Source organism: Pectinophora gossypiella, unplaced genomic scaffold (assembly GCF_024362695.1).
Source record: "Pectinophora gossypiella unplaced genomic scaffold, ilPecGoss1.1 Pgos_118, whole genome shotgun sequence".
NCBI classification, from domain to species: Eukaryota; Metazoa; Arthropoda; class Insecta; order Lepidoptera; family Gelechiidae; genus Pectinophora; species Pectinophora gossypiella.
Genome location: NW_026063207.1, coordinates 3,009 through 15,000, shown reverse-complemented (window position 1 = coordinate 15,000; position 11,992 = coordinate 3,009). Strand labels below are relative to the sequence as shown.

At 57.4% G+C, this 11,992-nt stretch overlaps 1 protein-coding gene across 1 annotated transcript; it reads left to right on the top strand.

Annotated features, from left to right (window-relative positions):
• The first annotated feature begins 7,000 nt into the window (after positions 1-7,000).
• LOC126380832 (translation initiation factor IF-2-like) lies at positions 7,001-8,671 on the top strand. Its single transcript, XM_050030425.1, has one exon. It carries the CDS (start codon positions 7,001-7,003, stop codon positions 8,669-8,671), a length of 1,671 nt encoding a protein of 556 aa, XP_049886382.1.
• Positions 8,672-11,992: the final 3,321 nt, after the last annotated feature.

Here is an 11,992-nt window from a genome sequence, read left to right as displayed (position 1 = left end):
GCCGTCGTTGGTGGAGTTGCCGTCGTGGGGGTCTACTTTCCGCCAAGTTGGCATCTGGCCGACTTCGAAAGGGCCCTCACGGAGGTGGGCGCGCTAATTGCGCATGTCTCCTCTCTCCCCGTGGTCGTCGCGGGGGACTTCAATGCCAAATCCACGGCTTGGGGATCGCCCGCGACGGACGCGAGGGGAGAAGAGTTGGAGGACTGGGCGGCTACTTTGGGCCTGGCAATCATCAACCAGGGCTCAGAGGATACTTGCGTCCGACAACAGGGGGGGTCTATCGTGGACCTAACGTTTGCGACCCCCTCCTTGGCTCGGCGAATCTTAAGATGGAGGGTGGAGGTAGACGTGGAGACACTGTCGGATCACCGGTACATCCGGTTCGATGTCTCCGCGTCTGCCACCACAACGCCACCAGTGGTCCGCCCCTCATCGGAGGAAGGTCCTCGGTGGGTGATCGGGAGGCTCGATCGGGAGCTGGCGGGAGAGGCTGTCATTATAGAAGGCTGGTTGAATGCCAGCCCTGCCGAAGACGTTGACGCGGGAGCGGAGCTGCTCGGCGCATCACTGACGAACATCTGTGATGCGTCGATGCCCAGAGCCAGACCGCTCCCCTCACGTCGGCAGGTATACTGGTGGCGTGCCGAGTTGGGCGAACTGCGCAGAACCTGCGTTGCTGCACGGCGCAGGTATGCACGGTGCCGGAGGCGTCGCACTCGAGACACGGCTCTGGAGGACGCCCTGTACTCACAATACAGGGCTGCCTGCAGCGCCCTCCAGACTGCCATATCGCGGGCCAAGCAGGAGTCCTGGGAGGAGTGGCTTGCCACCCTAGACCGGGACCCCTGGGGCAGACCTTACCGGGCAGTGAGGCGGAAGCTCCGGCCCTGGGCTCCGCCACTCACCACGACTCTCGACCCCCAGTTGGTCGAGAGCGTGGTGCAATCACTGTTCCCGAGTCGGGCGTGGTCTGCCCGGCCTATGGCCGCTGCGACAGAGGAGGAGATTCGGCCAGTGTCCGAGGCGGAGCTGCGACACGCCGCGGCGAAACTCCGCCTCAAGAAAACCGCTCCGGGGCTGGACGGGGTGCCAGGGCGCGTACTTGCCCTAGCACTGTCGGAGCTGGGGAGCCAATTCCAGGCCCTGTTTACCGAGTGCCTGGTGCAGGGCCGCTTCCCCAGCTCCTGGAAGGAGGGGAAACTCGTCCTTCTTAGGAAGGACGGCCGTCCGGCGGACCAACCGTCAGCATATCGGCCAATAGTGTTGCTCGGCGAGACAAGCAAGCTCTTCGAGCGCGTGCTAGTCCATCGTCTCGCCGAGCACATAGAGCTGCACGACGCCCAGTTCGGCTTCCGCGTCGGCCGGTCGACCGTGGATGCGATCACTCGCGTCAAGGAGCAGGCGGAGGAGGCGGTCGCCCAGGGTGGCGTGTTGTTGGCGGTGTCGTTGGACATATCCAACGCCTTCAACACGCTTCCCTGGGAAGCTGTAATGGCGGCGCTAGCCCATTTTGGAGTTCCCGTCCACCTGCAAAGGTTGGTGCGGGATTACTTTGACGGGAGAGCCGTGGCGTATCCGACGCGAAACGGCTGGGCACGCCGAGTTATGTCGTGCGGTGTTCCACAGGGTTCGGTCCTGGGACCGTTCCTGTGGAACATCGGGTACGACTGGGTGCTTCGCGGGGCCACGTTGCGAGGGGTCAGCGTAACGTGTTACGCCGACGACACTCTCGTGTCGGCCCGCGGCAGCACCCATCGGGAGGCCGGCGTCCTCGCCACGGCAGGAGTGGCACAAGTGGTGCACCGCATTCGTCACCTAGGACTAGAGGTGGCCCTCCACAAGTCGGAGGCTCTGGCCTTTCATGGGCCACGAAATGCGCCACCACCGAATGCTCACATCGTAGTCGGGGGAACCTCCATTGCCATCGGGTCGACGATGAAGTACCTGGGACTCGTCCTCGATGGCAGATGGAGGTTCGAAGAGCATTTCCGGCGCTTGGCCCCAAAATTGGTGGCTGCAGCCGGAGCGCTCGGAGGAGTTCTCCCGAACTTGGGAGGTCCCGGAGGATCGTGCCGCCGCTTATACATCGGGGTGATACGATCCATGGCACTGTACGGTGCGCCCATATGGGCAGAATCCCTGAACGCCCGGATCCGGACCTTGCTGCGGCGACCGCAGCGGGTCATGGCGATCAGAGTGGCCCGGGCGTACCGTACAGTGTCATACACCGCGGCCTGCTTAATAGCGGGCAGTCCGCCGTGGGAGCTCGATGCCCGGGTTCTCGCGGCGGTCTACAGGCGGCGCGCTGAAGCCATTACCAACGGCAACCTCCCGCACCCCCGGGAGGTCGAGCAATGGAGGGAGGAGGCTCGAGCTACTCTCTTCCAGCAATGGAAGGAGGAGCTGGAAACCCCGGATGCCAGCCGGGAGTTGGTAGCGGCAATCCGTCCCGTTCTACGGGAGTGGATTGAGTGCCCAGGCGCACCCAGCTACCACCTCACGCAGATCCTCACCGGGCACGGGTGCTTTGGTGAGTATCTGTTTGGGGTGGTTGGCAGGGAGCCCACTGCAGACTGCCATCACTGCGTGGGCAACACCGTGGACACGGCACGGCACACGCGCGAGGCGTGCCCCGCTTGGGCGGTCCCCCGCGCTGCCTTGTCCACGGTGATAGGGGCGGACCTCTCGCTGCCGGCCATGGTAACAGCCATGATTGGCAGCGAGGAGGCCTGGAGAGCGGTCGCCACCTTCGCGGACATAGTTATGTCCCAGAAGGAAGCGGCGGAAAGGGAGCGAGAAGACTCTGTCGACTCGCTCCCGATTCGTCGCAGGCGACCGGGAAGGCGGCGACTGGCGCACCGGGTCGCGATAGACCTCGCGCCGCCTTGACGGGGACCTGTGGACGGTGGTCGGGGGACCGCCGCCCACAACATAGGTCCCGTGCCGTAGGGCTCCCCAGTGTTCCGGGGCAGCCCTCGGCGGAGGGGGAGGCGCTGGACGCGCTCCCATGGGCGTTGGGCCCGTATGGGCATCCGCCGGCGGGGACGCGGTTGTGTGCAGCTGCGTTCCCGTGTCCTCGCCACATGGCGGCAAGGAGGAACACCGTTGGTTTTTAGTGGGTATACCGGGTGGCGACACCCGGGGAGTCCCACATAACCACGTCGTCCCCCCGGGCGGCGTGGTATGCGTAACGCATTTTCCAACGTAAAAAAAAAAAAAAAAAAAAAAAAAAAAAGGTTAGGTTAGGTTAGGTTAGGTTAGGTTAGGTTAGGTTAGGTTAGGTTAGGTTAGGTTAGGTTAGGTTAGGTTAGGTTAGGTTAGGTTAGGTTCCCGTGTGGAGTTGCTGATCTCCCATCGGGCGCGTCCCCAGGTGGCGGATAGGGGAATGCCCTCCCAGTAATGGGGGGGTACCGGCTTCGGCCGGCGCGGACCAAAACAGCGTGGTGGAGTCGCTCTCGCTCGTGGCCCTCTGCAGGGACGAGGTGGTGCGCAGAGTGGACACAGGAGGGCGACTATCCGACGGCGTCTCTGGCTTCGGCCAGATGACAGGGGCTTCGGCCCCACCGTTGGCAGGGGCGGCGGGTCCGGCAGCAATGCCGGGCAATGGCTTCGGCCACCGTCGGCCCGACCCGTAGCCCAGACGCAATGCTGTCTGGAACGGGGGCCGCCTCCGCATTGAGCGGAGGGGGCCGCGAGGAAGAAAACCTCTGAAAAAATCACCGTAAGCCTAAGTTTGTGGTGCCCGGCGAGGGGCTGTATGGTCTGACGCTCAGGCCGTGAGGGCACCCCAGGGAGCTCACCCTGGTTAATAAAAGAGACCGCCTGCTGAGGTTCAGCTAAAAATGGAAAAAGCGCTCAAGAAAGATAAAATTACCCACGCCGGCAGCCGGGAAACCGGTGAATCCGGTCCAAGGTCCCCATTCGTATGTGGGGGGGACTGCGAACGCTTCGTGGGCTCACAGAGCTCTCGTCAACCCGAGACAGACATGGCGTTAAACGCCCCCACCGGACAAGACTCTCGCGCGTCAACACCGTCTGCGCTTTCCGAAGCGCGGGTGGTGTTGGAGCGCCTACCAACCCCGGATTTGACTCCAGCACGAAGTGCTGATGGTGCTGTTCCTGGGCCAAAAGCCCAGAGACGTACAAGGCGGACCGGTCCTAGCCTCGTTTCATCTTCGGATGAAACGAGCAGTCTACGGACCGTTTGCTCCATGGAGAGCCTATCCTCCCTCCCAGAGGGCACACTGTGGCGCAAGCGCAAAACAGTTGTGCTCTCGGACCCGTCCTCTGACGAGGGGGACCGAGCTCCGGTAACGGAGCTCGGTTCACCCGTCATGAGGGCGCGGGCCAAGAGAGGTAGAGGTCGCCCTCCTACCACCGGAGAGTACGTAGGTCTTGCCAAGGCCAAGGCTGAGCTCAACCGCGCCAGGCGGGAAGAGCTCATGCTGGAGGCTGAAATGGCGGTGGCTGAATCAGCCAGAAAGGTCTTCGGTCTTCGAAGCTCCGGCACACCGCCGGAGACAATGACGAAAGTGGCAGGAGATAATCCCGCCCCAGCACCTGGTACAGAGACGGTCGCCGGTCTCTACCAGAAGGCGAAGGATGCTGCCGCGGTCATAGAGAACGTGGCCAGCAAATCGGGCAGACTAAAGGGCACCTTCGTCCGTGCCCTAAGGGACTCCACCAGGCTCATCATGGAGGTCCTAGACGTTCTCCGCTCCACGTCGGTGAGCGAGGAGACGCGCAAACTGCAGGCCGAGAACTCTCGCCTGCAGAAAGCGATCGACGAGCAGAAGAAGGAGATGGAGACACTCCGGCTGGAGATGCGCCAAGTGAGGGACTCGCTGGGCGCATCTCAGAGTATGACACCGCCAGCACCAGCGCTTGCACCTCCAACGGAGACCCTGCCTGTCTCTGAGAGCCCGCTCCCGGAGCCGGCCCCAAGAGTTGCAAGCGCCAAACTGGCGAAGAGGACAAACCCGCCGCTGCGCGAGTGCAGTAGAGCCATGTCCGATACCGATGGAGACCTTGCCGCGCAAATCATAAGCCAGGTGGGCTTCATGATGGATGCGAAACTGGCAGGTCTCGAGGACAGGCTCCTGCCTCCCAAGACGAAGCGTCCCCCGCTAGCGGCGGACCGAAAAAAACGCGCAGTCTTACGCTGCTGCGGCCAGGACCCCCGCTGCCTCGGCGAGGACCCCCGCAGCAGTAGCCAAGAAGGCGACTGCCACCGCAGCCGGCACCACACGTGCCACGCCGCTCGCGGCCTCTCAAGGCCCAGCCGCGGCTGCTAGTGGCCCATCCTCCACACAGCCCCAGAAGAAGAGGAAGAGGGGTCCCAGGGGGAGGAAGAAAGGGAAGAAGGGAGGGAACGGCGGCCAAGTCGAGGCCCAACCCCTGCCTTCCGGGTCTGCCGGCGACGGCTGGACCACCGTCGGCAAAGGCCGAAAGAAGAAGGCGGCTCCCACGCAACAGCGCCCAAAGGTGCCCAAGATGCGCACACCCCGCACAGCGGCGGTAGTGCTGCATCTGCAACCGGCGGCAATGGAGGGGGGAACCACCTATGCGGATGTCCTGAGGACGGCCAAGGCCAAGGTGAATCTCCAGAGCCTGGGGATAACCAACCTCAGGATCCGCAAGGCGGTGACCGGCGCGAGAGTGTTGGAGCTCGCGGGCGCAACGAGCGCCGAGAAGGCCGACACCCTGGCTGAAAAGCTCAGGGAGTCGATGAGCGGGGACGTGGTGAAAGTCTCCAGGCCCATAAAACGCGCAGACATGCGCATTGTGGGCCTGGATGACTCCGTCTCCGTTCAAGAGGTGGTGGAGGCAGTGGCCACGGCCGGCGGATGTGCGACGGACGCCATCAGGACCGGTGTCATTCGCGAAGGCGCGGGTGGCATGGGCTCCCTGATGGTGAGCTGCCCTGTAGCAGCTGCTAAAAGGGTAGCTAAGGGTCGCCTCCTAGTCGGCTGGACCTCTGTCCAGGTGAGGGTGCTGGAGCCGCGTCCGCTGCGGTGCTTCCGATGCCACGAAACCGGACATGCGCACGCCATGTGCGAGTCCGAGGTGGACCGGAGCACCCAGTGTTTCCGATGCGGCCAAACCGGCCACCAGTCCTCACAGTGCTCCGCTACCCCGCACTGCACAGTGTGCGAGGCGGCGAGAAGACCGGCGGAGCACCGATTGGGCAGTTCAAAATGTACTGCCCAAACGAGGAACAAGCGGAAGGTTCGCGATGGCCCTCAGGCCTCCTCGCGACCTTCCCGCCCGCAGGCCGCGGGACGAGTTGGTACTGAGCCCATGAATACCAACTGACGGCTCTGTGGGTGTGGTGATGGTCTCGGTTTCGTCCTGGGAGACCGGGGCGGGAGACCAGACCAGCTTGTGTGGAAGCTCACTTCCACCACCGACGCACGCCGCTCGGATGAGCGGAGCGGGGCGGGGATGGCGGGCGGATGTCGGCCATCTTTCGCCCAAACACCGACGCGGGTCTCACCCTGTGTGCACTGGACTAGGGGAGGAGTGCACATAAGGGGGAGACCCAGGGAGCCACGGGCGGCAGACTCGGGGGAGTCTGTCGTTCCAACCTTCAACTGGCTCGAGTAGGCGTTGCGTGCGTGTTCCGCGCACGCCACTCACGACGAGGCGAGGCCTGACAGGCCACCACTGCCGGGTCGCGGAAGAATGCTTCGGCGATTCCCGGGTCCTGGCACCACAGTGGAAAAGTAGGAACACCGTTGGGTTTTAGTGGGTATACCGGGTGGCAACACCCGGGGAGTCCCACATAACCACGTCGCCCCCCCGGGTGGCGTGGTATGCGTAAAGCATTTCCCAACGCTAAAAAAAAAAAAAAAAAAAAAAAAAAAAGGTTAGGTTAGGTTAGGTTAGGTTAGGTTAGGTTAGGTTAGGTTAGGTTAGGTTAGGTTAGGTTAGGTTAGGTTAGGTTAGGTTAGGTTAGGTTAGGTTAGGTTAGGTTAGGTTAGCGGGAGTGGCCCGGAACATGAGGGAGGCTAGGGCCTCTTTACAGCCCAGCCCCCTCCTGTCAGGCCAAGAAGAGGAGGCAGAGCAAACCAGCGCAGCTCTAGCCAACGTTGTGAGGACTTCGCTGGAGACCATTACGATGGTCGCCACGAAGTCTTCACAACTGAAGGGAACATACGTCCGGGCCCTGAAGGATGCCGTAAAGGGCATCCAAGAGGCGGTGTCCCAGATCAGGGCGCGGACGATGACGGAGGAGGTTGTGCGGCTGGAGGCCGCTAACTCCAAGCTCACGAAGGAGGTCGCCGACCTGCGCCGCGACTTGCAAGAGTTGCGGCAGCGACCATCCCAGCCTGTGAGCTCGGAGCCTAGCCTCCGGCAGCTCCTGGAGGAGACAGCCCGTGCCAACGCCGAGATGTTCGGCAACATGCTGAACGCGCGGTTGGCCGGGATTGAAGACCGTCTCCTCCCAGAGCCACGAAGGAGACCTCCGCTCGCGGCGGACACCAGAAGCGCCAGGGCAGACCCTGCTCAGTCTGCGCCAGCAGGGGCCCCGGTCGCTTCAACAAGCGGCAGTGGTCACCCCGTGACAGGACCGCCTGTCAAAAAGGCCACCAAAGAGGCTCCCGTAAACAGCCAGGCCTCTTCTGCTCCCCCTTCTTCGGGAAAGAAGGGGAAGAGCAAGAAGAAAAGTCTGGCTGCACAGGAGGCAGCAGAGGCTCGGCGCCAGCCTGCCCCTGCACCAACGGCGGAGCCGTGGACCGCTGTTGTTGGCCGAAAGGCCAAAAACAAGGCGGCCAAAGCGGCCAAAGCGGTCAAAGAGCCGCAAAAGCCTCGGCCCACGGCCCAGAAGAGGGCAAAGCTCCGGACACCAAGAACGGCAGCGGTATCGCTGACGTTGGTGCCCGGAGTCGAGGAGAGAGGCGTAACATACGCCTCGATCCTCTCCGACGCCAAGCGGCGCGTCTCCCTCGCTGACCTCGGAATCAGCAACATGCGGTTCCGCAGGGCGGCGACGGGTGCGCGCCTGCTTGAGATCGGAGGGGAGAACTCGGCGGCGAAGGCGGACTCCCTCGCCAAGAAGCTGAGGGAGGTCCTCAGCCCGGACGCGGTCAAAGTCGTCCGCCCAGTGAAGCGCGCGGAAATCCGCGTCACTGGGCTGGACGACTCAGCCGACGCCATTGAGGTGGCCGACGCTGTGGCCAAGGAAGGAGGCTGCGCGGTCGACGACGTGAAGCATGGGCGGATCGTCGTCGGACCGAGAGGGGACGGGTCCCTCTGGATCAGCTGCCCAGTCGCAGCTGCCAAGAGGCTGTCCGACTCTGGCCGACTACTGGTCGGGTGGACGTCGGCCAGAGTGCGACTCCTCGACTCCAGACCGGCACGGTGCTACCGCTGTCTGGAGCCCGGGCACCTCGGGGTCAAGTGCTCCTGCGAGGTTGACCGCAGCCGACTGTGCTTCCGCTGCGGTCAACCCGACCATCAGGCGCGGGACTGCTCGGCTGAGCCCCATTGCCCCGTCTGTGCGACGGCAGGCAAACCGGCGGCTCACTCCATCGGTGGCAGCGGATGCATTTCTGCTGCCAAGCCGGCAGCCAAAAGCCCGCAGGAGAGTGCGCCGAAGCCGAAGCGGCCAAAGCGCAAGGCCAAGGCCAAGAGGGCCGGGGCGGAGCATATGGACACCGTTCCTTGAACGGACAGAGCTCCGCCCTAACGGGGACCTGTGGACGGTGGTCGGGGGACCGCCGTCCACAACATAGGTCCCGTGCTGTAGGGCTGCCCAAGTGTTCCGGGCAGCCCTCGGCGGTGGGGGAGGCGCTTGAAGCGCCCCCATAGGCGCTGGGCCCAAGAGGGCATCCGCCGGCGGGGACGCGGTTGTGTGCAATTGCGTTCCCGTGTCCCCGCCACATGGCGGCGAGGAGGAACACCGTTGGGTTTTAGTGGGTATACCGGCTTTTCCGGGGAGTCCCACATAACCACGTCGTCCCCCCGGGCGGCGTGGTATGCGTAACGCATTTCCCAACGTTAAAAAAAAAAAAAAAAAAAAAAAAAAAAAAAAAAAAAAAAAAAAAAAAAAAAAAAGGTTAGGTTAGGTTAGGTTAGGTTAGGTTAGGTTAGGTTAGGTTAGGTTAGGTTAGGTTAGGTTAGGTTAGGTTAGGTTAGGTTAGGTTAGGTTAGGTTAGGTTAGGTTAGGTTAGGTTAGGTTAGGTTAGGTTAGGTTAGGTTAGGTTAGGTTAGGTTAGGTTAGGTTAGGTTAGGTTAGGTTAGGTTAGGTTAGGTTAGGTTAGGTTAGGTTAGGTTAGGTTAGGTTAGGTTAGGTTAGGTTAGGTTAGGTTAGGTTAGGTTAGGTTAGGTTAGGTTAGGTTAGGTTAGGTTAGGTTAGGTTAGGTTAGGTTAGGTTAGGTTAGGTTAGGTTAGGTTAGGTTAGGTTAGGTTAGGTTAGGTTAGGTTAGGTTAGGTTAGGTTAGGTTAGGTTAGGTTAGGTTAGGTTAGGTTAGGTTAGGTTAGGTTAGGTTAGGTTAGGTTAGGTTAGGTTAGGTTAGGTTAGGTTAGGTTAGGTTAGGTTAGGTTAGGTTAGGTTAGGTTAGGTTAGGTTAGGTTAGGTTAGGTTAGGTTAGGTTAGGTTAGGTTAGGTTAGGTTAGGTTAGGTTAGGTTAGGTTAGGTTAGGTTAGGTTAGGTTAGGTTAGGTTAGGTTAGGTTAGGTTAGGTTAGGTTAGGTTAGGTTAGGTTAGGTTAGGTTAGGTTAGGTTAGGTTAGGTTAGGTTAGGTTAGGTTAGGTTAGGTTAGGTTAGGTTAGGTTAGGTTAGGTTAGGTTAGGTTAGGTTAGGTTAGGTTAGGTTAGGTTAGGTTAGGTTAGGTTAGGTTAGGTTAGGTTAGGTTAGGTTAGGTTAGGTTAGGTTAGGTTAGGTTAGGTTAGGTTAGGTTAGGTTAGGTTAGGTTAGGTTAGGTTAGGTTAGGTTAGGTTAGGTTAGGTTAGGTTAGGTTAGGTTAGGTTAGGTTAGGTTAGGTTAGGTTAGGTTAGGTTAGGTTAGGTTAGGTTAGGTTAGGTTAGGTTAGGTTAGGTTAGGTTAGGTTAGGTTAGGTTAGGTTAGGTTAGGTTAGGTTAGGTTAGGTTAGGTTAGGTTAGGTTAGGTTAGGTTAGGTTAGGTTAGGTTAGGTTAGGTTAGGTTAGGTTAGGTTAGGTTAGGTTAGGTTAGGTTAGGTTAGGTTAGGTTAGGTTAGGTTAGGTTAGGTTAGGTTAGGTTAGGTTAGGTTAGGTTAGGTTAGGTTAGGTTAGGTTAGGTTAGGTTAGGTTAGGTTAGGTTAGGTTAGGTTAGGTTAGGTTAGGTTAGGTTAGGTTAGGTTAGGTTAGGTTAGGTTAGGTTAGGTTAGGTTAGGTTAGGTTAGGTTAGGTTAGGTTAGGTTAGGTTAGGTTAGGTTAGGTTAGGTTAGGTTAGGTTAGGTTAGGTTAGGTTAGGTTAGGTTAGGTTAGGTTAGGTTAGGTTAGGTTAGGTTAGGTTAGGTTAGGTTAGGTTAGGTTAGGTTAGGTTAGGTTAGGTTAGGTTAGGTTAGGTTAGGTTAGGTTAGGTTAGGTTAGGTTAGGTTAGGTTAGGTTAGGTTAGGTTAGGTTAGGTTAGGTTAGGTTAGGTTAGGTTAGGTTAGGTTAGGTTAGGTTAGGTTAGGTTAGGTTAGGTTAGGTTAGGTTAGGTTAGGTTAGGTTAGGTTAGGTTAGGTTAGGTTAGGTTAGGTTAGGTTAGGTTAGGTTAGGTTAGGTTAGGTTAGGTTAGGTTAGGTTAGGTTAGGTTAGGTTAGGTTAGGTTAGGTTAGGTTAGGTTAGGTTAGGTTAGGTTAGGTTAGGTTAGGTTAGGTTAGGTTAGGTTAGGTTAGGTTAGGTTAGGTTAGGTTAGGTTAGGTTAGGTTAGGTTAGGTTAGGTTAGGTTAGGTTAGGTTAGGTTAGGTTAGGTTAGGTTAGGTTAGGTTAGGTTAGGTTAGGTTAGGTTAGGTTAGGTTAGGTTAGGTTAGGTTAGGTTAGGTTAGGTTAGGTTAGGTTAGGTTAGGTTAGGTTAGGTTAGGTTAGGTTAGGTTAGGTTAGGTTAGGTTAGGTTAGGTTAGGTTAGGTTAGGTTAGGTTAGGTTAGGTTAGGTTAGGTTAGGTTAGGTTAGGTTAGGTTAGGTTAGGTTAGGTTAGGTTAGGTTAGGTTAGGTTAGGTTAGGTTAGGTTAGGTTAGGTTAGGTTAGGTTAGGTTAGGTTAGGTTAGGTTAGGTTAGGTTAGGTTAGGTTAGGTTAGGTTAGGTTAGGTTAGGTTAGGTTAGGTTAGGTTAGGTTAGGTTAGGTTAGGTTAGGTTAGGTTAGGTTAGGTTAGGTTAGGTTAGGTTAGGTTAGGTTAGGTTAGGTTAGGTTAGGTTAGGTTAGGTTAGGTTAGGTTAGGTTAGGTAGGTTAGGTTAGGTTAGGTTAGGTTAGGTTAGGTTAGGTTAGGTTAGGTTAGGTTAGGTTAGGTTAGGTTAGGTTAGGTTAGGTTAGGTTAGGTTAGGTTAGGTTAGGTTAGGTTAGGTTAGGTTAGGTTAGGTTAGGTTAGGTTAGGTTAGGTTAGGTTAGGTTAGGTTAGGTTAGGTTAGGTTAGGTTAGGTTAGGTTAGGTTAGGTTAGGTTAGGTTAGGTTAGGTTAGGTTAGGTTAGGTTAGGTTAGGTTAGGTTAGGTTAGGTTAGGTTAGGTTAGGTTAGGTTAGGTTAGGTTAGGTTAGGTTAGGTTAGGTTAGGTTAGGTTAGGTTAGGTTAGGTTAGGTTAGGTTAGGTTAGGTTAGGTTAGGTTAGGTTAGGTTAGGTTAGGTTAGGTTAGGTTAGGTTAGGTTAGGTTAGGTTAGGTTAGGTTAGGTTAGGTTAGGTTAGGTTAGGTTAGGTTAGGTTAGGTTAGGTTAGGTTAGGTTAGGTTAGGTTAGGTTAGGTTAGGTTAGGTTAGGTTAGGTTAGGTTAGGTTAGGTTAGGTTAGGTTAGGTTAGGTTAGGTTAGGTTAGGTTAGGTTAGGTTAGGTTAGGT